This window comes from Bombus bifarius, unplaced genomic scaffold (genome assembly GCF_011952205.1).
Source record: "Bombus bifarius isolate JDL3187 unplaced genomic scaffold, Bbif_JDL3187 scf7180000008140, whole genome shotgun sequence".
In the NCBI taxonomy this organism is placed as follows: Eukaryota; Metazoa; Arthropoda; class Insecta; order Hymenoptera; family Apidae; genus Bombus; species Bombus bifarius.
In genome coordinates, this window is record NW_022884468.1 from 1,384,042 (window position 1) to 1,409,729 (window position 25,688).

The 25,688-nt window shown below is 37.9% G+C and overlaps 1 protein-coding gene across 8 annotated transcripts in view; it reads left to right on the top strand.

The window, feature by feature from the left end:
- The window catches only part of LOC117208598 (nucleolysin TIAR), a 584,542-nt gene that overhangs the window by 321,791 nt on the left and 237,063 nt on the right, over positions 1-25,688 (top strand). Inside the window, exon 1 of one of the 8 annotated variants that reach the window (XM_033449840.1) lies at positions 16,817-18,291. The exons of the other annotated variants lie outside the window; for them this stretch is intronic. Coding sequence (XP_033305731.1) covers positions 18,135-18,291 — 157 coding nt within the window. The 5' untranslated portion in view covers positions 16,817-18,134. Of the gene's footprint in view, positions 1-16,816; positions 18,292-25,688 lie in introns of those variants that run through there. 8 annotated transcript variants of the gene reach the window in all.

Here is a 25,688-nt window from a genome sequence, read left to right on the forward strand (position 1 = left end):
TGTTGTAGCTCGTTTAGCCAACTTAAAATACATTGGAAATGTGCTAATTATTTCACAGAGCAAGCACCGTTTATACGTACGTTCTACACGCACTTCGCGTAAAAACAAAATATTTTGCGTTATGTTGGATTTATAACAAACATAAGCAACATAAGCAGAAGCCTATTAACTTACAGTACACGATGCCAATGATATTCGATCTATTTTAAATAATCAAAATTAAAATTTGACATGAATTAAATAGCGAGCGAATTTAATTAATTTCGTATTTATCGTTTGCATAAACTATACGCATCTTTCATCGAAATATCTTTCACAGGCAAATTACGCAGAGTTTTGTATTACGTTTAACGATCTGTCAGAGGTAAGAAAAAAAAAAAAAAAACTCGGGATAGAAATATCCGGTTATAGTATCCCGTCTGACATTCTTCTCCTTTTCTCTTTTCCGACCTGAAAGTCCCCAGGCGTCCTCGGAAAATATTTCATGTTCAGTTAATTAGCGTAAGACAAACAGGCGAAAGTTACGGTTTCAATGCGGACAAGGTATTTCTTTCCTATTTTCCGTTTCTCCTCTACCCTCTTTCACTGTCACTACCAGGTAAATAATAGCGGCTAGACATTTAATTTTTCGTTGAACAAGCGCGTCTTGCATCCTGAGATACAGATGAGATAGGGATGGAAATAACGCGTTCCATCAATATTTGCCATACTTTTGTTATATCGTTAATCTTTTCATTAGGAGAATACCGCATTACGTGTTATCGTATAATCTGGGAAATACACGCGTGCATAATTGTAATTTTTATTGCCATAACAAATGTTTCACAGTCTAACATACGTAACGTTGTTTCACTGAACTTTTACATTTCGTGCCATGAACAACTAGCAAATGCTTCGCGAAACTCTATTGATATCCATTGCACGAAAATATGTACATCGTGTGAGTACAACGATAAAATAAAATTTTGAACTTGAGAAGAACGCATCGAATATGCTTTGCTTAATTGTTTCGCTCAAAATTATCGCGTATACAATAGCTAGAAGAAACATTTAAAAGGGGAAATTGTTAAAAATTTCAGTATCTATTACACCATCGTTCTCTTAAGTCATCTCGTAAGTAACGCGGTTTTTCTGAGAAAAGAAAACTGGAATTTGTTACGATAAAATCGAAATGGAAAATTTTTTAATAAAATGATAAAATCGTAGGAAAAAAGAATGAATGCTTTTTGTAACATTGTTTAAGAATTATCTAAAATTATGGGATATAGGAAGACGTCGTGTTTCATAAATACATATGCGTACACGTAGTTTCCATTGATTATCTTAAAACTTAAAACTGTTATTTTCATTTTTAGAAGTCTATTACAATACTGCCACAAGAATTAACTGGAAACGTCCGTTATAGCTCAGAAACCTTTCAACCGACCATTTAATAACCTCACACATTTGCATGAGAGACTTGCCTACCTTCGTCTAATTCGTTGCGCCGGCTGAATGTAATTACACACACTATTTCCCCAGATTAACAAACTAAACGATATGCACGTCTGAAAACTGCAAGATTACCTGAAATTTGTTATAATAAACTCACAACGCGAGATTACTTGAGAAAAGATTTGCTTCCCAAAAGCCACAAGCATTTCATTATCCCAACACAGAATTCATAATAAATTATTCAACATCCTTAACTATATACCCGGGTAATGTTAATACAGCATAAACAAACGATATCGTCGGAAATTTGATTCATGCTGGAATTGATTGTCGTCACGCGTCGTTGATTAACCGATTAACCATCCGGCGCGACGCTAATAAACCAATAACATTAAATCAGGCCGCATTTATGCGGCTATAAAACGAACGTCATGACCACGATGGCGAAATACTCCGGTCTTCATAGAGGACAGTCCGAAGAAACCATAGAGGAAATCAAGATGGTTCGCTGGAGAGTAATCCAGCCGCCGTTCCAGGATAGCGATCCCGGCAACCAGCTCGAAACTCGTAGTCTAATGTTTCATCTCGGCGGCGCGGCGTGCAGGCTTGGAAATTACCGCGGCGCCCGAAGATGTGATCGCAGCCAAGAGCTATCCGTGCGCTCCATTATCATGCAGATATATACGCGTAACAATTCGGGAAGATGTACACGCAACGATCCTCCGTCTCGTCCCTTTCCCTATTTCTCTCTCCTAACGGAGAGAGCATTCCGTGCCTGTAGATTGAGTTCAAAGCGATACGTGCGACTCAGGGTAAGTAGAGAAAGGCGGAAGAAGGGGGAGGGAGGGGGAGGGAGGGGGAGGGAGGGGGAGGGAGGGAGAGGGAGGGGGAGGGAGGGGAAGGAGGAGAGGAGAGGGAAAGACGGAGAAGGCCGTATGCAACAAAAGGCAAGGAGGACCGCGGTGGTTGCGAGCGAATACAGAAGCGAGCCACGGAAGAAAGCAGAGGAAGAGGTTTCATAAATAAGTTGATAGTTCTATCGGGCACAGCGCGCGCGGTTACGAATTAGTACATCAGAGACGGTGTACGCGATCGGGCCGATATCTATCCGGTCCGCACAATGGTTAGTAAAGCAAACGTAAAGCCGAATTGCCGACCGCACGAGTACGGTAGACCACAGTAGCATAATAACCAAGAGTAATGCGTGAATTATTGACTGCTTCCTATCTTCCTACCACTAACTCCGCGCTGCTACGTATACGCGCTCTTGCTTCGCGTCGTTCTCGCGTGCACGCGTACACGCGTTCCCACTCCACCTTTTCCGCTTTCAGTATTAAATGGTTTCGTACACGTAGATTAGCTGCTGTCCACCGCACGAGCAGGACCGTACGTCACAAACCACCAAGGTGCCACGCGTGTACGAGCGTACGTGCATACGCAGGTGTCCGTGTGTTTTCGCACGGGGTTGTCACGGAAAACACGGCAACTCTTGCACACGCGTGGATCGTGTTATCGCGGCCGTTCGTTAAACGGATACATCAGCGAACGGTGCTCGGTGGAACGTGAACAGAGGTGAAGGATTTTCTGGAGCGCTAGAACGCGTGAATGAATTGGAAGTCACAAAAAAATTCATGAATATTGTTAACCCTTTTGTTACTTGTCATTACGTCAACGCGAAAGAGATATTTAATTCTGCTACGGTCTTCGAATTTTCATATCTCAAGTCTGGTTTCACTTTTACGAATGAAAAGATTGCGTCAAGCACATATATGACGTTGATAGCGAACGTATAGAATTTACGTTCTGAGAAGAAATTTTGTCCGCACATCTAAAATTTCCAATCACCCACGAAACGTTTCTACAGCTATCGTCGGAAACGATCAATAAAGACTTTTGTACCTATTTACGATTACGCATAAGTTGCGAGTAATAAATCAAATTGAGGTTAACTGCTGAACAAGTCACACCACTGATCTATCTGCGTTTGTGATCCTAAATACTTGCACAGAAAGCGATTGGTCACTTGATGAACGTCTAAGGGTTGTTATTACACAATATGAACTTTAGAGGAGAAAATAGAAAAAGGGAGAATAGGAAGAGTGAAGTGAATTTGAATTGCTAACCAAGCGATGTTGTAATCTTGCGTGATCTTCTATCCACTGACCTATTTGGTCAACACGTAGCATTATAAATAATTTCCTACAACATTAATTACGAATAATTTACATATAGTATGCGTGATACGCAAAACAAGACGGGAAATTAAAATTTTATATTACATGTTGCAGGGTTTAATTAAAGTTTCTAAAATGAAGTTTTACTTTCATGAGCCGCCGTATATACTTTCAGTTATACCACAAACAAAAATCTCTAATTCGATATATATTCGACGCAGTATGGAATCTATCCAATAGACAAATATTTCAATTCCAACGTTGAAAGTTTCGACGTTGTATGACAGGCCTTCGAGGGATTCATTAAATTGAACTTCTCTAAACAAGACCTCTGTTGTTTCTACCGATGGAAAATACAAGATATCTTACAAACACAGTTAGACATTCTGTTTATAATATGACGAACGTTCCTGTTATTTGATATTGATGTCATTTTAATATATTCGTACGATAACTGGGAAAAAAACTGGGAACAAATGCACGAATCTTTTAAAGATTCTACTAATTTCCATGTAATTTTGAAATCTCCATGTGTTTTTGTAAATTCAACGTATTATACTAATAATTCATTCGTGTATATTTATCACGATGTAATTATTCATATTTTACAGACATTATAAATATTTTATCAACATATATTTTAATAATGTTTTAGCAGAGGAAGAGCTGTGCGAATAATTTAAATATTAAAATGAAGTCAAGCTGAGATAATCCAAGTGGTACATTAGGAAATAATTGTTAATCTTAACATAACCTGAATCAAAAATCAAAATTCCCTACTTAAGTTACTTAAAAATGTAGCAGCTTATTTAGTATTTGAAAAATTATTTAAAATCTATCATTAAAAATGACAGCTAGAAGACATTTCTTCTTATAATAAAATAAAACTTTCTATATACTTAAACACTGTTTTCCTAATAAGTCACAGAGAATCGTAAGCAAAGTAAAATGTAACTTATGATTGTTAAATGCTGCAACTTTTGTTCAGATCTTTTGTAGGAAACTCAGAAACTCACGCACGTAACGCAAGTTATCACAGCTGCTTAGAAGATGAGCAGTTGTATCTCTTCTTTCGGCTGTAAATTTTCTTGTTTCGTAAACTTTTGATGAGTATTTATAATTCTAAATATTGTTCCGCTAGACAGGGCTAAACTTCGAGTGACAAAAGTTAGTTAGATCTAATATCACGTACTATGTAAAACAGTAATAGTAAAACATCTATGAAACTCATAAGAATAACAAATTATTTTTCACTGGCGCTACGAATAAGGTTCACGTGTTACTGGCAAATTATTTAGAAATTCATATTTCTATCTTTAGGCTTTAGGAACATCTAAATAGGTTTTAGCAGGGCCGGTGAGAAGATATTTTTATACTAACGATAAATAATAAATTCGGATGTTATAATAGATCGTTTTAACGTTCATTTGTTGGTGATTAATATTTTTGTAAATATTCAAGTAATACAAGATTGATATATTTGAAAAAAAAACTTTCATTAAAATATAAAGCCTCTGTTTCTGTTGTAGGTAATTTTATTTGTCACTAAAAAGACCATTATAATTTTGCATTAAATTAATGGAAACGTTAAAATGAAGAAATATGTGACTGGTATGTGCAGACAACTGTTAATTATTTTGAATTCGGTCCGCATTTCAAGGTGGATGGCGCACGGCAACAAAGGATATGCGTCTTTTTTTCCTTTCGCACCAAAAAATTTACGCTACCACAGGTAACGTCACCGAAATGAATGCACACATGGAAATAAAACCGTGTGTTTCCTGGCTGTTAATGACGTATATTCGAATTTTCGTAGCACAAATTGAAATTTATTACTCAGGAAAGGATACACAAACAAAGAGAATCTTTTTCATTTGCGTCATGCACGCACACGCAATTCCCGATTCTTCCTGCAGGCATTTACGAAAATCCTCAATTTACAAATCTTCAACACCAGGATTTACAAATTGCTGATGCGTGAAACGATCGTACAATTGTTTACCTGGTCGAGTGATTCCCCATGACCCAGACTTTCTCTATAAACTACACAAAATACAGAGTGATGAAAAAACCAAATACACGATGCACACATACATTCGTCCAATCGAATTGGCTGTAAAAAGAGAAGGAAGAAAATGAAAAAAAAAGAAAAAAATTAAAAGCCAAAACTAAAACTCGTTTTCCGAAAAACAAAGTGCGAAACTCAATGTTCTCGGAACAGGAAGTTTCACTCGAAAATGTAACGCAAACATCTTCAACAACGGTATTCCAATTTCGAATATTCTGTTTTCAAAGTTATTTCACTAAAATCTTGCTAAACTTTATCGCGTACTTTTTTTCGTTCCTCGTAAACAAGTTATCAAATTTGCTCGAAGAAGAGCTCATCGTTTTTCCCTGAGCAACTGAAAAGTGTAATTTAATGGCCGGCTATAAATTCTTATATACATCATTGCGGCTTGTATAGTCACGCGGACATGCTGTCCCGTTAGTCTTGCGCTTGACATATGTGTATACGCGATAGAGGCATGAACTTCCTATACCTAGTACAAGCTGGGTTGCAGCCGATGTCGCCTATCAGCTCGATGGAGGAGTCATCGATCAAACCTAAGCGAGCGTGGTAACGACGGTGAAACTTGTGAGACAATATCCTGCTTCGAGGTGGATAACTCGTTAAAGGAGCACGCTAATGGACAGACCAGCTGGCGACTATACATGTATAATTGGCCGAAGATTCGCTGTTCGTGTTCATTTATAATATCATTATAGATATGAACTTCGTCCTTTGACGTCTGTAAACGAAACACATAATGCGTCGTGTGGCTTTCATTCACGAATACGGAACTAAGAATATAGAAGCAAACAGGTGAATAATAATTCGAAATCTATTAATTTATAAAATACTAAATACCGAGAGTTGAAGAAAGAAAAAACGAAAATCTAGCACGGAAATCGATACTTTTAACGGTCGAAATATGACTATAGACCTGAGGTTCGTTAAAAATTTCTCAAATTAGACAGACAATACATCCTCGTACACAATAAATGAAGAGATGTATAATATACTTGCAATATATATATATATATATAAGTAACTTTAATCGAGTACATTTAATCTGTCCCGTATTCAATTTTCTTCAAATTAATATTTTCTAAATTTTGTATTTCTAAATATGTATTTTTACACTTATTATGCTATTAGATGTATCTTTGACTTTTTACAAAATTAGACATCTATTTCTGAAAGGATTGATATCTAAAAAGCTATTCTTCTTTCAATCAACTTAGTCACCAATTGCAAAGTGTGTCATTAAAACAAAGAGATGAAGAAAAGTGGAATTTTTTACATGTATTCTCCATTTACTGGCCCTGTTTCTTCATATCGCCTACACTACTAAATCGTCCAATTTAATAAGTTGCAACGAACGTTGGTTTAATGAAAAACAGATTAGAATCCACGTCGAAAGAAAACGCTTCTAGCGACTGTTTAGAAACTGCCCTAACTCCTGACAGTGCTAACGCACCATCACTTTGATGTAGCATCTGAGATGGTAGGGTACGAGGAAGGGATAACTCGGATGAAAAGACGCAGCGGATGAGATGTTACATCCTACCCTCTGGAGAAGACGCAGAGTGGATCTTGTGTTCCGTAGGACAGAGAGAAGAGAGACAAGAGACAGAGTGAGTGAGTAAGTGAGAGGGAGAGCGGGTAAGGAGGGAGTTCGAGCTCTTAATTAGCTACAATTACCGCAACATAGCAATGTCGAGCGAATCGCCCGAGGCTTATCCTCCATCCTTCCATCTACTTCCATCTGTATACCGTTCCTCGTTCCTCTTTCCTGTCCTCTTATTCCTCTTTCCGTATCCTCGTCGTCGCACGGAATCCTATGATTCTCTTGTAGCCGGTACCTCTTTTCGGAACCCCATCTCCGGGTTATTTCCCGTAAAACAGCCAATTTACGAAGCCAATTTAAACTAATATGCAGAAAATAAAAATCGTGTCGGTTGCTTTCTTTCCACCCGTTTTGAAATTTGCTGCCAGGTAATAGTTGTACTCATGGCGAGTTTTCTCTTTTTCTTCTTCTCTTCCCTTCTTTCTCTTATTCTTTCTTTCGTATTACTTTCATTATTCCATATCGGAACGAAAATTCGAAGAGCACGAGGCGATTGTGATCGGAAGAACAGAGGAGGCGGAGGCGTATAGTCGCTACTACTACCACAGCCTCGGGTCCGCATCCGCTGTTGTTCGGGATTTTAGTTGGATAATGAGGAATCTTATCTAATATAATGGTACAACCTGCTGTATCGGTATCCTTCAGAGGAAACTTTTATTATTTACCTTGTAACTGTTCTTAATCCACCTTCCTCATCCTTTCGCTCGCGTGTCTTGTACTTTTCCTGCTTTTATAAAGGAGCCCTATCGCTTTTATTTGTTATTTTCGTGCTTCCTGCATAGCAGCATCCTGTCTATGAATGTGTAATTCAATTAGCTGTAACGGAACGTCCTGCATGCAAAAATATGTGTTTCTTTACGGCAGCGGATCAAATATGGTAATGTCGAGTAAACTCGTTACCGATTTCGGATTTTGATTCGATTCTTGCTTTAATTCTCAACGAATTGGAAATTAATTACGATGCCGCGTTAACTCGCGCTACCCTGATTTAACGGGGGGAAAAAGTTACGGGGGTGGCCGTACGTCATCGTTCGATATTTATGCTATCTGTGCGTGAAACGGTCTGTTTATGAATTCCTACATCGATATTTCATTTTATTTTTTAAATAATCTGCAAAATATTTTATCGGTCGTTAGCCAATGGCACCTTTAAATTACTTTTCTTTAATTCGATCAATGCTAACAGTGGATTTTTTGTTTATGCTATTTCCGCACGTCTGCCTGAAATATGAAATATTCATCTTACGTTTAAAGAATTGGATTTCGACAAATTCTGCAAGCAGTATTAATTTAGAAAAGTTGATTACAACAATGAAATGATCGATTTAACATTGCATCTCTCCAATTTAAATAAAATGGAGTTTAACTGACTTTATAAAATATTTTGTTAGAAAGTAACAACAAAATAATTTCGAATCTTGATTATTTCTGATTCAAACCGCGTGCGCGCCTGATTAGTTTTCCTTCAGCTTATTTCCCATTACGACAAGCTATTCGCATACAGGGCTAACTATTTTAACGAATTAAACGATCCTCTTCAAATTCTACTTTTACGTTTTTTTTTCTTCTCTGTCATAAAGAAAATAACAAAACTCTGTTGGTTACCTGATAGTATACGTTCGATCTATGAGTGTACGGGAACAGTATGAAAAAATATGTTTCTGAGTGACAGCGGACACGCGTTATTTCGCAATGTATTGCTTGTCGAAGGATAAAGGGAAAGAAGCAAACTCGGTGAAAAAGCAAAGGAAAAAGCCTGTCTCGATGAACATGAAGAATAGCGGATTGTATTCTGGCAGGCCGTTGCCAATAGCTCATGGATTCTGTGGCGGTCGGCTACGCGTCACCACGTGTACGTTCCGCATCTCGGTTTGTCTCCTCCTTCCATCGACTCGACAACTGCTACGCCCACGATCACAAACGGAATTATTTATGAGTTTGAACATGAGCCAGAGCTCTTCCGCAAGCCACTAAGACGCTTCCGGACGCTAGTCGCATTCTCTGAATATCGGGATAAGACGTGGGACCAAGGTGATCTTGCCACATTCTGGAATTTCATCATGATTCGACTTAAATTAAAGATGCATAACGATGCACACGATTCGCATAACAACGGGACGATAGCAGTAAACGTTTCTGCGGCAGCTTTTACTTAACCTTCCTCTGATATCTGTTTATACATTCCAAAGGAATTATTCCTCTATACACCGTTCTCTTTGTTTCGGGTGGCTGGTCCCTTGGAATGCAACGAGCTGACGAATAGATTCACGTACAAATTCTAACGTCGAGTTTGCTACTCATTTCTATGAGTTTGATTAGTTAATTCCAACGATTATTGTTTTAAGAAAATGACTAAAATACAGTTGATTAGCGGACAAAATATTTGGGAGGAATTGTTAATCATTTGAGAATTCTCATCGTGTGAATATAAGCTTTCTGGTTTTATGATTAATGTAAAAACGCGCGAACTATTTAAGTTTTATTTTTCCTTAAATGTTTTGTAAATAAAAGTACTGAAATTATATCTGTATAAAATTTTTAATGAAAACATTTAATTTTCGAAGCATAAAATTGATATTGCATACAAATTTACAAACCATGAAACTCGTAATTTTATTAAATTACAAGAGAGACATGTGAGTACCTACACCAGTTGTGTACATGAATTTGCAAATAAATGTTGCTTCGCGCTTCCAATTGAGTATCCTTTATGCTTAAACCATCACACTGCAAATATTTAGCTTCATTTTAATCGTGTAATAACGTTTCGTTTAATGTTACCATTACGAAATTAAAGCCCTAGTGAAGTTCGTCCTATAAAATCATTGTTTAATATCAGAATTAACGACAATATGAGAATTTCATTAAATACAAATCTACGTAACAGGGAGCAATCTTCAACGCTCGTATTTCATCTTCTTTTATATTTCGCATTTCTTTCATTCTTCAAAAATTCTACAAGCGCTGTGACAAGAGTAGTAAAAAAGTTTTGCGCTACACGCTGGTCCCCGAAAAGGTAAATTCGATATACCTTCTCGAAACTTTGAAAATCCTAGCTTGTCACGAAACGTGTATTTTCAATAATGTAAAACGTACATCGATATTCGGATTCTCGGACTTCACATCGAAAGCGTTTCCTGTTTTAAAAACTGGGAGCTGAGTCGCGTACACGCAAAGCCCTTTCGATGTCGATGCTTGTGATCTATTTTTTAAACAAATCGTACATTCAAGCCGCCTGCCGGTTCCCGTTCCACTTCGCCAACGCTACCATTCGTGCAAGTAGTTTTGTAAATCACGCTAAGTAATGATAGCTAGAAATATTTTCGTTAGCCGGATCACGTGTAACGCGGTGGTTCTTTCCGGAAACGTTGTACGGATTTTATTCGAGTAGGATGAAAAAGAAAAAAAAAAGTGGCGTGAGGCATGCAGTAAAATTTCGACGATTAATTATACGCGGATTCGTTGCGACGAAGCTGAGAATAAACTTGCGTGTTACAAAAGACCATTCTGTGTCACGTATTCTACTCTACTTAACGCGATAGAAACACGCCTTAAATAAATCGCTTGAAATTAAGCTTAAAAAAAATTCCACAAGCGGTTGCATCCGCAATAAATAATAATTATAATTATCATTAACAAACGTTATGATCGCAACCGTGTTCCCGGCACCTCGGTCTACTTTCTAGAATTCTATTAACAATCCTCGCGGTTTTCAGAAAATTTTTAACTGTTTCGTGGTTAATAAAAGCTCCTTTATTTGCACTGTCCACATTTAAATATCGTGAATATGGTTGTTACGATTAGTAACATCGAGCTCTCCAACAGTGAATTTTTAATTGCCATTAAATATTCTTTTTCACTCGTTTCAAATTGCTTTTCCAAGGCAGTACAGAGATAATATAGTTACTGTATCAAAAGAGAGTTAAAACATCCGTGGAATTTCTAAGTAAATGTGATTGCAATTTTCATTTTAGCATTTCAATTCTGAAAATGTGAAATCTGAACGTTTTGTTGAAAGTTTCGAATTTTACATATTTAATTTTAATCGTCAACACTTGGTTATATAATTAATTTACTCGTGTTTGTCGTGTTTCGTACAATTTTGACGTTAGACAGGGGAGAATAATTACTACGTTCAATAATCGTTTAATACGATTCTTTCCACTCGTAACCAGCATATCACTTTGATACTTTGAATTACGACTTCTGAGGAAATATATTCCGTAGCTTCTTTCCTTGCCGTGCATCAATGTTACCGAAAACAGAGGTGAAATCCTTTCAGTATTCGAACCAAGAGTAGCATTGCAATCACTCTAGTTCGATCCAGCACCAGCGAGCGGCGCCACTTAATGGGTAAGTAGATACAGACGTTATTGGGTCAGACGTTGCGATCTCTTTCACTAACAATAACACGTAACGTTAGGTAACGAACATGTAATGTTAGGTGATTGACGATCCAGATAAAGAATTACATACAAGCACAAAGATAAAGTATTGTAAGCAAATGCTGGAAAATATCACACGAGTTGTACAGATACGTTTTGATTGTCATTTCAATTTTAAGTTTTATTTCTGAGTAATGCACACGGCGCTTCGACAGAAATAAAATTGGCGTTATTCTCTATGACAATCTTTGGTGAAAAAATATCAAGTTCTGGGAAATATTATATTCTAGTACGATCTGCGTAATAAAAAGCCACTCATTACATTTTTATAGTATTATTAATTTAGTATATTTCTACATTATTACTATATTTTCAGATATGTATATCTTTATGCTTACATTTGAGTTTGTTTAAATTATCAGTAGTACGTATAAATATCCTCCTTAACGTTATACTTGATTGAAATATTTGTGCAAGTTTACAAGAGCTATTATCGACTATAATTGTGTTTTAAGGTATTAATTAATATATTTGAAAGTGACATCAGGAATTTCTACTTATATAATAAATGTTACATATTAGGATATGAAGATATTCATACATAAATATATATATTATTGAAAATTTCAACTATAAAGTTTAAAACATACTTTCCATAATTGTTTGCCATATCCATTTATTAATCAGTCGAGGTCGTTAATAGAAGATAATAACATTAGTCATGAATTGCAGGATATGAACTCTAATTACTCGAGGAATGTTTATGTGACAAGTAAAAGACAATAAAATAACTGATTTTAATATTACGTACTTCCAAAGTTTATCCAAACTTTATCCCTTGTGTAGCATTCAATGGCCAATGATACACGTACAGGGGAAAATCTATATAACTGTCGGAAAAGTTAAAAGCAAACGTTTTATTTGTCCAAATGTTCGTTAAGTGAGAATAATAAAATACGATAAAGTTTCCAATAAATTGAAAAATTACTCCTCTTGCACATTTGCATAGCATCTATATATTAAATTCGCAGAATAATTGCGAAATAAATACGTTGCTAATATATTCATTAAATCCTTTTTCACTGAGTACCTTCGTTAATTAATCGTTTCTACATGAAATACATTTCAAAAATAAAAATAAAAATAAAAATGTATTGATTGGTGAAAGAAAAACATTCTTTTGGAATACCTAAAATAATGGATATCTTGTAGAAATAAAATTTTTGTCATTTAAATACTGAAATAAGCAATCCATTTCCAAATATGGCAATTTTATTCTTTAAATCACAATATAAAATACGATAAAATGAAAAATAAAATTATCCATATACAGCATAAACGATTTACATATTTTAATTGCAGAAGGGAATAAAAATACGAGTATTGATTTAAACATAATGGGCAACGTTGAACAACTATAAAGCAAAAAATGAAATGTCGAGGGAATAAGTGAATTTCTCTTAACGAAAATGAAAAGTATAAAAAAATTTTTATAAGGGTATCTTCTGGAACTTATTTCATTTATTTCATGCACACATACTTTCGTTTAGACATGCATACCATTGCTTTAAATAAACGCGGAAGAATCCGACGTAGCTTCTTGGCATACGATTGTAAGTAAAACCATTTGCTTCGAGAGTAGGGAACTCCCTTTGAAAGTAAATTTATTCTGGTAACAGTACCTTCGGTCGAAAATTCCTGAAGAATATTGAAGATTCAACGATAAGATACTTTCCACACAAAGGCAAACAGCTACAAACACTGCGAACGCGTATACTCCTTACGGGCAGATTGTTCGAGGATTCAGCAGCAGATTTCGCTACAGATCTGCGAAATCATGCCATAGCGTTTATACTTAAGCTTGCGCCACGGTTCACCTTCGGCGGTTGTATTACATACGTGGCAAACTTTTTAGATTGTATGTTATATAATTTACAAGACACTCGGTCCATAATTACTTTCGAGAAAAAGATCCCTAAATGAATTATGAAAATCCTGAACGTTAAAGGATAATTCGGAAATTCACTATAATTGAGATTTACAATTTCCTATTATTGAAACTAAGATGGCTGATTACAAAGGAGCCTGTTGAAATTAAAAATAAAAAATTAAATTAAATTTCTTTCTTTCATTAAATTCAAATAATGCTATATACCTATACTGTATTTGCTTGTACATACTTTTTGTAAGAGTTTGTTTTAAATTAATGTACAAAAAAAAGATTAGAATGAAATGAAGAAAAAATTACTTTCCTTAAAAACTCATGCTTCACATCTATCACTTCTCTTATGAGTTTCGCCTGCATTTCACTTTTAAAATAACTGTATAAACACAGTATTTGCTAATACTTATATATGTATTGTTAATGTATACAATTCTTGTTTTATATTTGTTTTTAAGAAAACATAATGGATGTAGTATTGGTGAAATGCTACGTTTCTATAAATACCGGAATCTTTTATTGAAAAATCAAATAAATTACCAGTAGCTCGTTTTCTTTTATCAATGGGCTTCGCAAACCACTTCAAAGCAGTAGTCGATATTCTACCAGACATGGAAATAGGGCTGTCAATCGCCGAAAGTTCAAACATCTGTAGACTCCAGGAGAAGTGAATATTTCCAGAACATAATGTGAAGTGTTTGCATAGCAGATGGCACTAAGCGAACACGCTTCCTTCGAAGTCACTGTTGCTAATTCTCAATTAATTGGCGATCAGTTAGATGCAACTGATTGGTTGATATCGCAAACCTTGAACGAGATTAACGCTCAAGATGGAGATAAATTAAAGATGCGAAGTAGTAGTATGTTTAGTTTAATTATTTGCATTCTTTAGTATGCACAAAGAGAATCAGTAGCAAGTTAAGATGCAGAATAATGTTATGTTTAATTAGCTTAGTTGCAGTTTTGAGTAACAGGAAGAGTATGACGCTCTAATGAAGACTTGTAGAACTGCCTCAAGAAGCTTCGCCTAATCCTATACTTCTTATCTTATTTCTGTTCCCGGGTTCTCCTTCTTACCTGGTTTTTATGGGATGGGAATCTATTATTGCAAATCTTGCATTTGTTACTCTCGTGGGTGCGTATCCTCAGGTATTGCTGATTGTTGCTCAGATGTTTACTTTTGACCCATCGGGCACTTAAATTATTTATGAGCCTCTTAATGAGGTCCGCATCGTAAAATTTCCAACTTGGCAGGTAGGAAGTTCGGACTTTCTCAAAAGATGACAAATGTGCTGTCCGAGTCATAGCCGGACGGTCACTTCAAATCCCGAACAGTTACAACGCGTCTCTTAGGTCGACACTTTCGTATACAAACGCGTCAAACATCAGTCAAACTTAACAGCTTCCGTCTGTATAGATATGAAGGATGTAGCATTTATTAAAGCATACAAATAACACCCAAACGTTAAAAATGTCTATCGATATCATCTTTCGATCGCTTGCAAATTTTCAACCATTTTCCTTAACATCATTTACTTATTACACCAACTGATTTTCTTTTCGATTTCATGTAAAACGATTAATACACTAAGTACAAGTAATTTCTATCCGTATAAATATGTGTGATATATTCAATAATGTATTACGAGTTTAACTGAAGAAGAAAACTGTACTTGGTATTGAATCAATACTAGAAAGCAAACAGGGAAATCGATAAAGTACTATATACGGTACTTACATTATATTTATCGTTCAAATTGAAAATTTACGCGCAATCTTGACCGTTTCGAAAGAATCAAAATAAGAGGCACGTATGATAATCGACTGAAAAATTTAGATTAAATTTAATATTCGTATGGAAGAAAATAATGCTTTATATAAGCACCTCTAATATGTTTCGAAATGTACCTTATCAAACATTTTCGATAATTGAAAAACTTGATCGAAGTCAGTAAACAGACTATTATTAATTAATGAATTTTATACTATTGACGTTATCTAATATAAGACCAAGTTGACGTATAACAATGTAATACACTCATAAGATAAATTTACTAGGGTTATAATTTATTGGCTGTACCAATAACAAATGTAAGTTACTGATACATTAATTAGCAATTTATTAGAATAATAACAATTTTCGTGATAACCAATTTACATAAAACGATTTTGCGATTAACGAATGGCATTCACCGATACAATGTGATTCGAGTAACATGATTGCCATCCAAGCTTACATTCCATTTGTTGTTTTTATTTAAATCGCATGTAATCAAGTAAAATATAGAAAATAAAGATTAGTACACGGCTGATCGCATCCGGCTTTACAACAAAATTTCAATACAAAATCTAATTAGCATTTTATTCTGAAAAGACAGAAGTATATCATTTCAATATAATTCTTCTATACCTTCTCTATCTCTATTTATCGATATAATATCATATATAATAATGGTATCGATATATAAATATCATAGATACTTTGTGTTCTATTAATTTATTCATTTGTTATATACGAAGAATAACCTAGTTTATTTCTTAGTTCCATTGCTAAAAAATTTAGCTAATTAAGGTTTGCTTTGCTTGAAGTAAATTGCCTTCAGTTCAATGCAACTGGTACGAATTACTGGCAGATAAAAGTACATTTAAAAAAGCAAAATATAACGGAAGAGAGAAACTGCAACACAATGAAAAAAAACAATTTCTCCTCTGCCATTCCGTCCTCAGAAACTTTGATAGGCTAGACATTAATTCAATGGATTCTATCTAATTTATCTATCCGAGTTCTATTTATCTAATCGATTCTGATTACGTTTGCTGAAAAATCGCAAACAACGATGCTTCTATTACGATATTCCTCGCTAAAATCTAGAAATGCATCACTACTACGAATCCAGGAAAAAATTCAAGCGCTCGTAACAATAACGTTTCATATACGATATTCGTTAAAAAAGAGGGGAAACAAGAAATGGGAAGTAAACGAGCGGAAGACAAGTAGATGGGAAAAAAAGGAGGAAGCGTGAATAATTCGAAAGGACGAGAGCATTGGTGCATGGACGCATCGAGCAACCCTTTCAGGTTGGCGGCGAGCGAGCGACTGCTGGCTCGCGTCTTAACTCGTGCGATTCCGCGGACGCTCGGGAACGCCGGCGCCTCTGGGCGTCGCGACGGCGGGCGTCCAGGGCTGGCAGGCTGGCAGGCAGGCAAAGGCAGGCGTCCCTTCGCGCTCTCCCCGCCAGACGAGTTCCGACTCTACGCTCGGCCGGACGTGACGTAACGCGAGCAGCGTGGAGAGCGTAGAGAACGTCGTCGCCGTCGTTCTAGTCGTCGTCGACGTAGCCGTCGTCGTTACCGTTCCTGTCAACCCTCTCTCTCTCTCTCCCTCTTCCACACGCACATACATACACACACGTAGTCTCTCTCCCCCTGCGACACAAACACCTCTGTTCTCTCGTGCACGCCGAGATACCGAGCCGTTCGCAACTCGTTGACGTTTCCTCGTCGCAGATCAGTCGAGTGTCAACGACAACAGTCGGCACGACGCGCGTCGGCCTTCCCATCACGGTGTAGACGCGCCACGCACGCAGCACCGCGTGCGTTTTCATGCACGCCACTGCGTAACAACGGTGCGTCCACGCTCCAGCTGTAAAATAGACACGAACTGACGGAGTAATTTATCGCGAGCGGGGTCAAGTGCAAGTGAGACGAATATTCCATACGAACGAGTGAAAAGGAAACTTTGTGGTGTGAAAAAAGATCATCGGGAAGCGGAAGCAGTTTCGGTGGTGGTTCGATTCGGAGGATCAGAAGCGGACCGAGATCACGTGTGATTAGTTGGAAAACGACACGCTCGTTACGTTACGGTGGATCGAGAGATCTGTACTGGAAATTGCGATACAAATCGCGGGAACGTCGTAGAGAGAGAGGAGGAAATTTTCATGATTAGTTGGAGATTAAACTCGTGACGGTATCCCCGATAGAGAGAAAAAAAGTTAAACGCCGAAAAAGTTTCGAGGGAAGCAAACTCAAGAAAATCGAACAAGATCTTGAACGAAGCAGATGTCAAGAGATATCGGTAGGTCCAAGTGGGGTCGTGCGGCGATGTAAAGTAATGTCACGAGGGAAAAGAGTTACCGCGATCTTGGCGACGTCGCGATAAATAGATCGCAGACGGTAGTATGCAGTGACTTCTTGATCTCGTCTAAACGACGTACGACAGCTTCCGACAGTCAGTTTAAAATATTACTGATCGAGTAATGCCACGTTCACGGCACATTAACGTCAGCGATTGATCCACGGTAGCTGCGATCGCTGTCACTTGTACGATTTACGCGCACATCCTGTACGCTTTCAATCATACGACTTGTCTTACCTGTCTTACCTATCCAACGGTATTGTTTTCCCGATCGAACGATATAACATCGTGGAAAATTCGCTGGGTGCCGCGGACTAGTAATCCTTCCTGGATCACGTGACGAATCGCTGAGAAGACAATAGTTCGCCACGGCGAAACCGGAACCTAGCGAAGATGCTGACCATGTCGACCTTGATGATGCCCACCACGATGACCACCATGACGAATCCTGGACCTATACCGGCACACAGCATGCCGCAGAAGATAGAACCGCCTAAGCTGACCGCAGCAGCTACGCTCACCCACACAACTACAACCAGCAACAAATCAGGTACCGCTTTATACTACAGATTTATGGCTTTGCACTATCACTCGAGCGCGACTCTAAGATAAATTTAACCGGTACATTGTGCCGCCGAGTATGCTCCGTTGCTCCTGTCAATCTGTGAACGATATACGTCGCTAAAGTTACACTCTCGCCGTTAGGACGGTCGCGCGAGGTCGGTATCCTTGTTCGGTTTGCGCTCTTTTAAACCGCTTAATGCCCATCCATCAAATTATTGTATTCGAGAGAAGGGAGCTGCGAGCCAGTTAATGTTTCGACACGGTTATCAAGCCGATAACGTCGAACATCCACGTTCCATTCGTTTTTCGTCTAAACAGCATTCCATTCTCTCTATCGCCTATTTGGAACGAAAAAATCGACGAAAGGAAAAAGTATGTAGGCACCGTCGCGCGTTATGTGGCTATGAATGTCGACAAATTTTTCTCTTCCTACGATACTTGTTCGATGTTTAATGTATTTATATCCTCATCGACGTGTAAACAAAATAGCCGAATTAATTTTGCGGTTTACACAGCTCCTCTGGCGTCGTGTTCGCGATACGGCGCCAATTTCTGTGGACACATTGCCACGAGGCAAAAACCTACTAAATAAGCTCAGCGTTCTCTAATCATCTTTATTTATCTCGATTTGCTGTCTCCTCTCTCCTGCTAGTTCCGGCGTAGTTCGAGGTATTGCATGAAACCAACAGCTTCAGAAATTTTTATCCCTTTTTATTTCATACATACCATTTTGATACTTTTGCCGCGAAACTACCGCAATTCTGTGTTCCAATTCCGGCGTCCATAAAAGAAGTGCTAACTTCTTGTAGGGTATGCGAGGGGCTAGGGGGCGGAAAGTTGGGGGGAGAGAGAGAGAGTAGCAAGGCCGGCTGATCTGGATGTGACCCGCATAGAAATTGGAATATACGTCTCGGCTTTCTAAGATGCTCGTGAAAGTAATAACGTTGATCGCCAGGAATTAATTGCTCCCATTACGGATGTCGACTTTTCTCGATTAGCGTTCGTGACCGGCCGTTCTCGCGCGACTTCGTTCCCGACCAAGAGATCTACCAACGGCCGAGAGCAATTATCTGCCGGTAATTACCGGCTAATAAACATTTACCGTGAGCCCCGACGAAACGTTATAGCTCAATTAAAAATTTATAACTCGGCCGCCGGCTTGACAAAGCCGCGGGAAAAAAAAGGTTGGCTGTTGGCCAGTACTTTGTAGTCGCGACTCGAACGAAATTCCTGCCAGAATCTTTCTTCGTTTCAACGAAAATCCTTTACATCGTGCTTTAACGTTGCGTATCGCCTCGTCGAAACCGTACAGCGTTCCATCATCCGTAAGTGCTCTCCATTGCATGCAGAACCGCGTGTACCTTCTAATACGCACCGTCTCGTTGTTTCCACGATTCCGTTTGTATAGCTTCCACGACGAAACGTTCAACGGTACGTCGCAGAAAAATAATTTTACCAGGAATAGATATCTCTGTTTCGTCATTCACAGGTAAACCGAATCTGTCGAGTGGTTGTATCTAGACAAGGGGAACTCTTAACTGTGCGTACTTAGCACGTACCGGTTTGTACCTGGATTACAATGAAAACCGTTGTTACGACCATGTATCCGCTGTATACACCGTTGTTCAGTTTCGGAACGTCATCAGCGTACTCTTGTCGGTACGTTCAAAAGTTCTACACAGTACTCTAGGACGGTAGAATTCAAAGAGTGCTTGAACCTTTCTCTCGTGTCTCGACTACTATACGCCTTGTTCGTAGGGTTTCTTTTTCGACCGGTATTTACTGTCGCACAGCCGCTCCAATTTTCTCGTTGTTGTTGTAAGTCGAGTACGGCAATTTCATCCATGCGATCGCGACGAGGCTCTGATTACAAATTGCGCTCGCATTGATTTTGCATCGTGAAATTTAGCTCGTTCCTCGTGTTCCTATGGTTATTCGAAGTTGCTCGTTAAACCACACGATGCTGTTACGTAGTTTCTTTTCTACCCTCTTTCGTTATTAAAAGTAACGAAAGAAGACGGCAACTGACATTATTACGGAAAGTGATTTTTACGGGTTATCGACGCTGCGAAATAGAGGTTCGTTCAAACGGAGAGATAGTTGCATTATACGGATCGTCGATAATGCCACACGAATGAACTATTTTGATCGAAATCACGCGTCTCAGCATTCGCGGCTATTTGCCGAGCAACGTCAGAAATTTCTATGACGATATCGAAATCCAACTTTCTAAATCATATTTGATTACGTAATTTCGAAGTTGGAATACGCAAAGTTATGTCCGTGTCAATTCCCAGCTATTGATTATCGCCGTTATCTTTTATCTAGGACGCATGATAATCGTTAAAGTCGTGTTCCGTAACTAAGAATAGCCTGTATATTGTTACAACGAAGAAAACGATCGCTTACTCGCGATGATATACAATAAAAGTTTAGAGAAGATACTGAGAAAAATCGGAGACTTTATCGTGAAACGATATATTTAGACCTGGATTTGCAGTAAGAGGATATTCCCTGGCTTTCTGTAAATTTACTTTTCTATAAACGCGAGTTTGTTTACGTTTTCCAACAAAGACGTTAAACGATCGTTGTGACTCTGTAATCTTCTAAGATCTGCTTTGGTTATATTCCATACCTTATTGAAAAAAAGCTAGAAAGAAAATACACATATGGGGTTCAAATTCCTATACTCTAACTTTTCTATCGATTGACTAGAATATTGAAAAAAAATTACAGGACATTTTAACGACAGTTTTAATATTATTATTTATGGTTGTATTCAAATGCACTAACAGTAAGTATTGTGTATTGTATACTGCTTTATACATATACATAAGTCTACATACTCCTTCATACGATACGTCTAAGAAATTATTGATCTTCTACTTGTTATCGTTATTTCCATCGAATTTGTCACTAAAGTAGTCAAACATCTCTTAGAAATGATTCTTGGCAAAAATAGTTTTATATTAATCAAACGAAGCAAGCTCTTAAAATATTTTCTTGAATATAATGTAATCTTATACTAACTTACAACGTCAGAACCATGTGTTTTAAACGAAATGCAATTAAAATCTCCAAACGTATAATTAATCGAAAACCACACAGAATAATACAAGTTTGTTTTTGTTAATTTCCCGACCTTTATATCGTTTCATGGCTAATTATAACATTTGCTGTATTATTAATGCTGAAAACATAAAAGTAAAGTCGACCACCGTACAAATAAACGACATCGCTGTATCTCGATGATAGACTCGCCGAATCTGTTAGCGTCGAGAGACTTTAACGTTTATCCGAGTCAAAAATGGGGAAAAAAAGAAAGAAAGAAAAAGAGAGAAAAAGGAATAAATCGGCGTAATGCATGGCGCGACAGCATTCAAAGGCGTGTTTATCCACGTATGTGTAATCCAGAGCGCGGAATACGTAGAGCTGCCAATAGGGCAATCCCTAGCCGCGCACACTTAGCACGTACTAACTGTAGTTACCGTTACATCGCAAGTGTACGTGTCGTGGGAGCGTAACAAGGGCGCAAGTCCCGGCATCGTGCCACTTCGCCACGTATACTACCTGCGTGGCATGCACGTTAGCTACGTAGGTAAGTGGATGCATGGAATTTATCGAAGACCACCAGACGTCACGGCATTTGGCCCCGTATCGGACTCCAACGTGAATCAATCCTGTTAATTACTTAAGGATTAGATGCTGCTGGTCATCTCGTCGTCGAGATCCATCAAAACGCGAGCTTGCCGTTCTTCTTCTTTATCGAGCCACCCATTCCTTGCTCCCCTGCCCTCCGTTACTTTTCCTTAGCTCGTTCACGTTCGCACACTTCCAGCACTTATCTTGGGGACGCACGCAACGTGCCGGATACATCGACCGTTCTGGGAGCAGGGAATTTTTGCTTTCACGAAGGTGTTAAGGTTCCACGTTTCGCGACCAAACGACTCGTTTGGGATAACGAAGACATCCCAGTGGCACGAAACTGCGCTACGCTGACGAGATGGAATGCTCAATTATTTACAACTGGTGAGAGAGCGTCGGGTGGGAGGAAGAGCGTCGCGAGGGAAGCAACGTGCTCTGATAAGAAAATTAATTCTGTTTACCGATGTTTTATAGGAATAAGGAGCGAAAGTGTAAAGGATTCGTCGCGAAATTATTCCCTTTAGATAGGTCGGAAATTTCGTTAGCGCTCTCGCGTCCACTCAAGAAGCTTCGAGTGAAGTTTGTTGAAGAAGAGGGGGAACTTTCTGTAGTGTACAATTCTTTCTATTATTTAACATAGTGTCATACAAGAATACGACGATACGCAAGAAAAGCCTTATTCTCTGTATATTAAGATCCAATATATATATGTTTAAATATAATAACATATCGATACATATATTAGTATCACGGGAGTGTATAAATATGTTTTTTCATAGCTTCGCATTTATTTTTCAAATTTGTCTCGATGATCGCAAATGCAGATATAGCATTTACATTTAGTCGAACGGATATAGATATTTTATCAGAGAGCAGCCGCCTGTAAACATGTTCAGCTGTTTACATATTGGTAACAACGAAAAGGCACCCATTAGCATTACACGAAATTCGTCCAAACACAAGCGAAGAACATCGTAATTCAGAAATTGAGTTGGACGAAAGGTTGTCAGCATTTACCAGTGTTTCGACTGTGCTCACTTCAAAACGTGTATACTGAAAAGGTTCAAATAGTGAGAGCACCGGCCTTGTCCAATTACACAATTGCTACCCGGAAATTTGCGTTACGGTAGAATGGAACTGTGAAACATTTCGTTCGCGTGAAACGCAAGTGGTATATTGTAAAGAAAGATCTTCGTTTCATAGAACATAATTGAATTCGAAACACGTAACACCTTCTGACCGAAACCACGAGCAGGATTAAATCGAAAAATATCACGATTAGCAAGGAATACCGTAATTTACCAAGTATTACTACTCTCGAAAGAACTATTTGAAATTATTGATCCCATAAACTCTGGAAATTTATGAACGAGCCGCATTAACGATTCCAGCTAAAGTATCACTATCTATGGCTCTTAAACTCTGCAACGAGATTAACGAGCAACAAAGTTCGGACCAATCGTTCGAAGAACAGAGAGAAACTCGAGAAATTCCAGTTTCCCTTGGCCTCGCCTCGATCTATCAACGCGTATACGATAGAACGAATGCATTTGGTATCACGTTGGCGGCGGCCGCGTTGGAGAACCATGAGATAAAAAAAGAAGAAACATTGGCTGCGAGAGGTGAGAATGAACGAAAGAGGTAGCAATTTTCCAAGATAGAACAGAAGTCGACAATGGGTACGCCGATGGGAAAGAGGCCGACGACGAAAGCGGAGGCGATGGATGGCTTTAGCTTCGGTTTCCTGACGAGGTTACCGAAGTTTCGTCCGCAGATTCAATTTTAGTTGGCGCGCCAGGCCGCGCCACCACCATCCGCGCTGCTGAATGCTACATAGGTACCTTGCAGGGGTGGTAACCAGCCAGTCTTTCTATATTCACCCTTCCATCCCAGCTCTGCCACCCGGTCGTCGCCGGCCTCTTGCCAACGGGCTGCTTCGAGGCCACTTTATTCAGTTCCGCTTAAGTTTTCGCGTTTTCTGCGCCTTCCACCTGATTGCGGCTTGTTTCGACCTCTCGCTGGTAGTCTCGGTTTCAGCACGGATTTATCGACACGACTCTTCATTCTGACCGAGCTCGTTCGTTACCGCTGCTCACGGATGCGTTTGAATTTGATTATTAATTAATTACACTGTCGGCCGATATAAAGTAACGTTCAATATTGAGCGTTGATCACAGCCACTGCAGTCGCTGTTATGTCGTAACAACTGTTGGCATTGTTAATTCTATAGATAATTGCTATTATTAATTGGTAGAAATTGCGATGGTGCAGATTCGTATCGAACCCTCGAACAGGCGTTATTTTCGTTTCCGCGCAAAATATCGTACTTTCGAATTAATTGAACGTTCCGCGTTTTTTTTTTTTTTCGTTTATAGTGCGACTCCGCTTTTACGTGTTTTGTTCGAACTTCGATGACCTATTTTAAATAATTTCCGGAATGTTTTTATTAATACAAAAGCGACGGAAGTTTTTCGTTTTGAACGATCTTCTTTTGTACTTTTCAATATTTCCTGTGCGAGGATTAATTCAATGGTTTATAGTATTCTGACAAAAAGGGATATGACTTCAGAATTTTGTCATAATCGTATATATTATCGAATATATTATATCCTTTTGTTATCAGAAGTATCAAAGAGCATTATATTTTTCCCTGGAAATACAAACTCTCCTATCAGTAGGGACGAAAAATATAATTATACCTAAGGTTTAACAAGTATGAAGCGTAATGAATTTAATATTTAAATACCATTACAAATATTTCATCATATTCAATTTTTGTTTCGAAAGTGACGTAATTCAAAATATCTGATTTTCAGAAAATGCATTTTTGATCGTGTTAAATATCTATGATGATCATATCTAAATAATTGAATTACCTATTATATATTGCAACGCAAGTATATATATTTGAGGCATGTGTCGCGACATGAATTATGCCAATACTAGATAATCGTTGAAAGCATTGATCAGAAACCCAGAAAAAAGTGACCTTACACGTTATCACGATAATATCTAAAAATATCGTGACTGCCTACTACTCAACTCTATAGTCACAGGTGATTGTCAATATCCGCATACCACGAAGGAAAATCTTTAGCACGACGTGTATAGCGCGCAAGGTAACAGAAGAAACAAACTCAGAATGATTCGATTTTTTTTAAGCAAAACAAAGAACGTTTTTATGTCTAATAACGAGAGAGATTGAAAAAAAGAATATTTATTTTCCAAAGTATAAAGGAACAGAGAATAGAATATCGAGATATTTGTTAATGAGTATAATTATAAATATACAACACTGATAGTTCATTATAACAAAGAAGTAAGAAACATTCTCCTATTTTTCAAATAATATTCCGTAATATATGATAAGTATAACTACAAAGTTAATAAAAACGTTTATACAAACTCCGATTTATCCCTCGTTTTGTTTTTTTAGCCAGTTTTGTGTTGTGATGCAACAATTCATATTACTACTTCCATTCGTATTCCTATGTTTACGAATTATTCATCATATTTTACTGTTACAATTTAGCTACAATTTCACTATCTCGTATACGGCACCAAATTTATACTGAATGTACGGTTAAAAAACGTTTTAGGAAATAACACACGCTGATTGCGGTTAATGCATGACAACATTCGATCCTCACAATTGAGCCGACTAACTAGACTATTCATTGATCGTAGTTAACCGATTTTTAGTTAAAAATGTTGAAGCAAAAATTATTTTATCTGGTC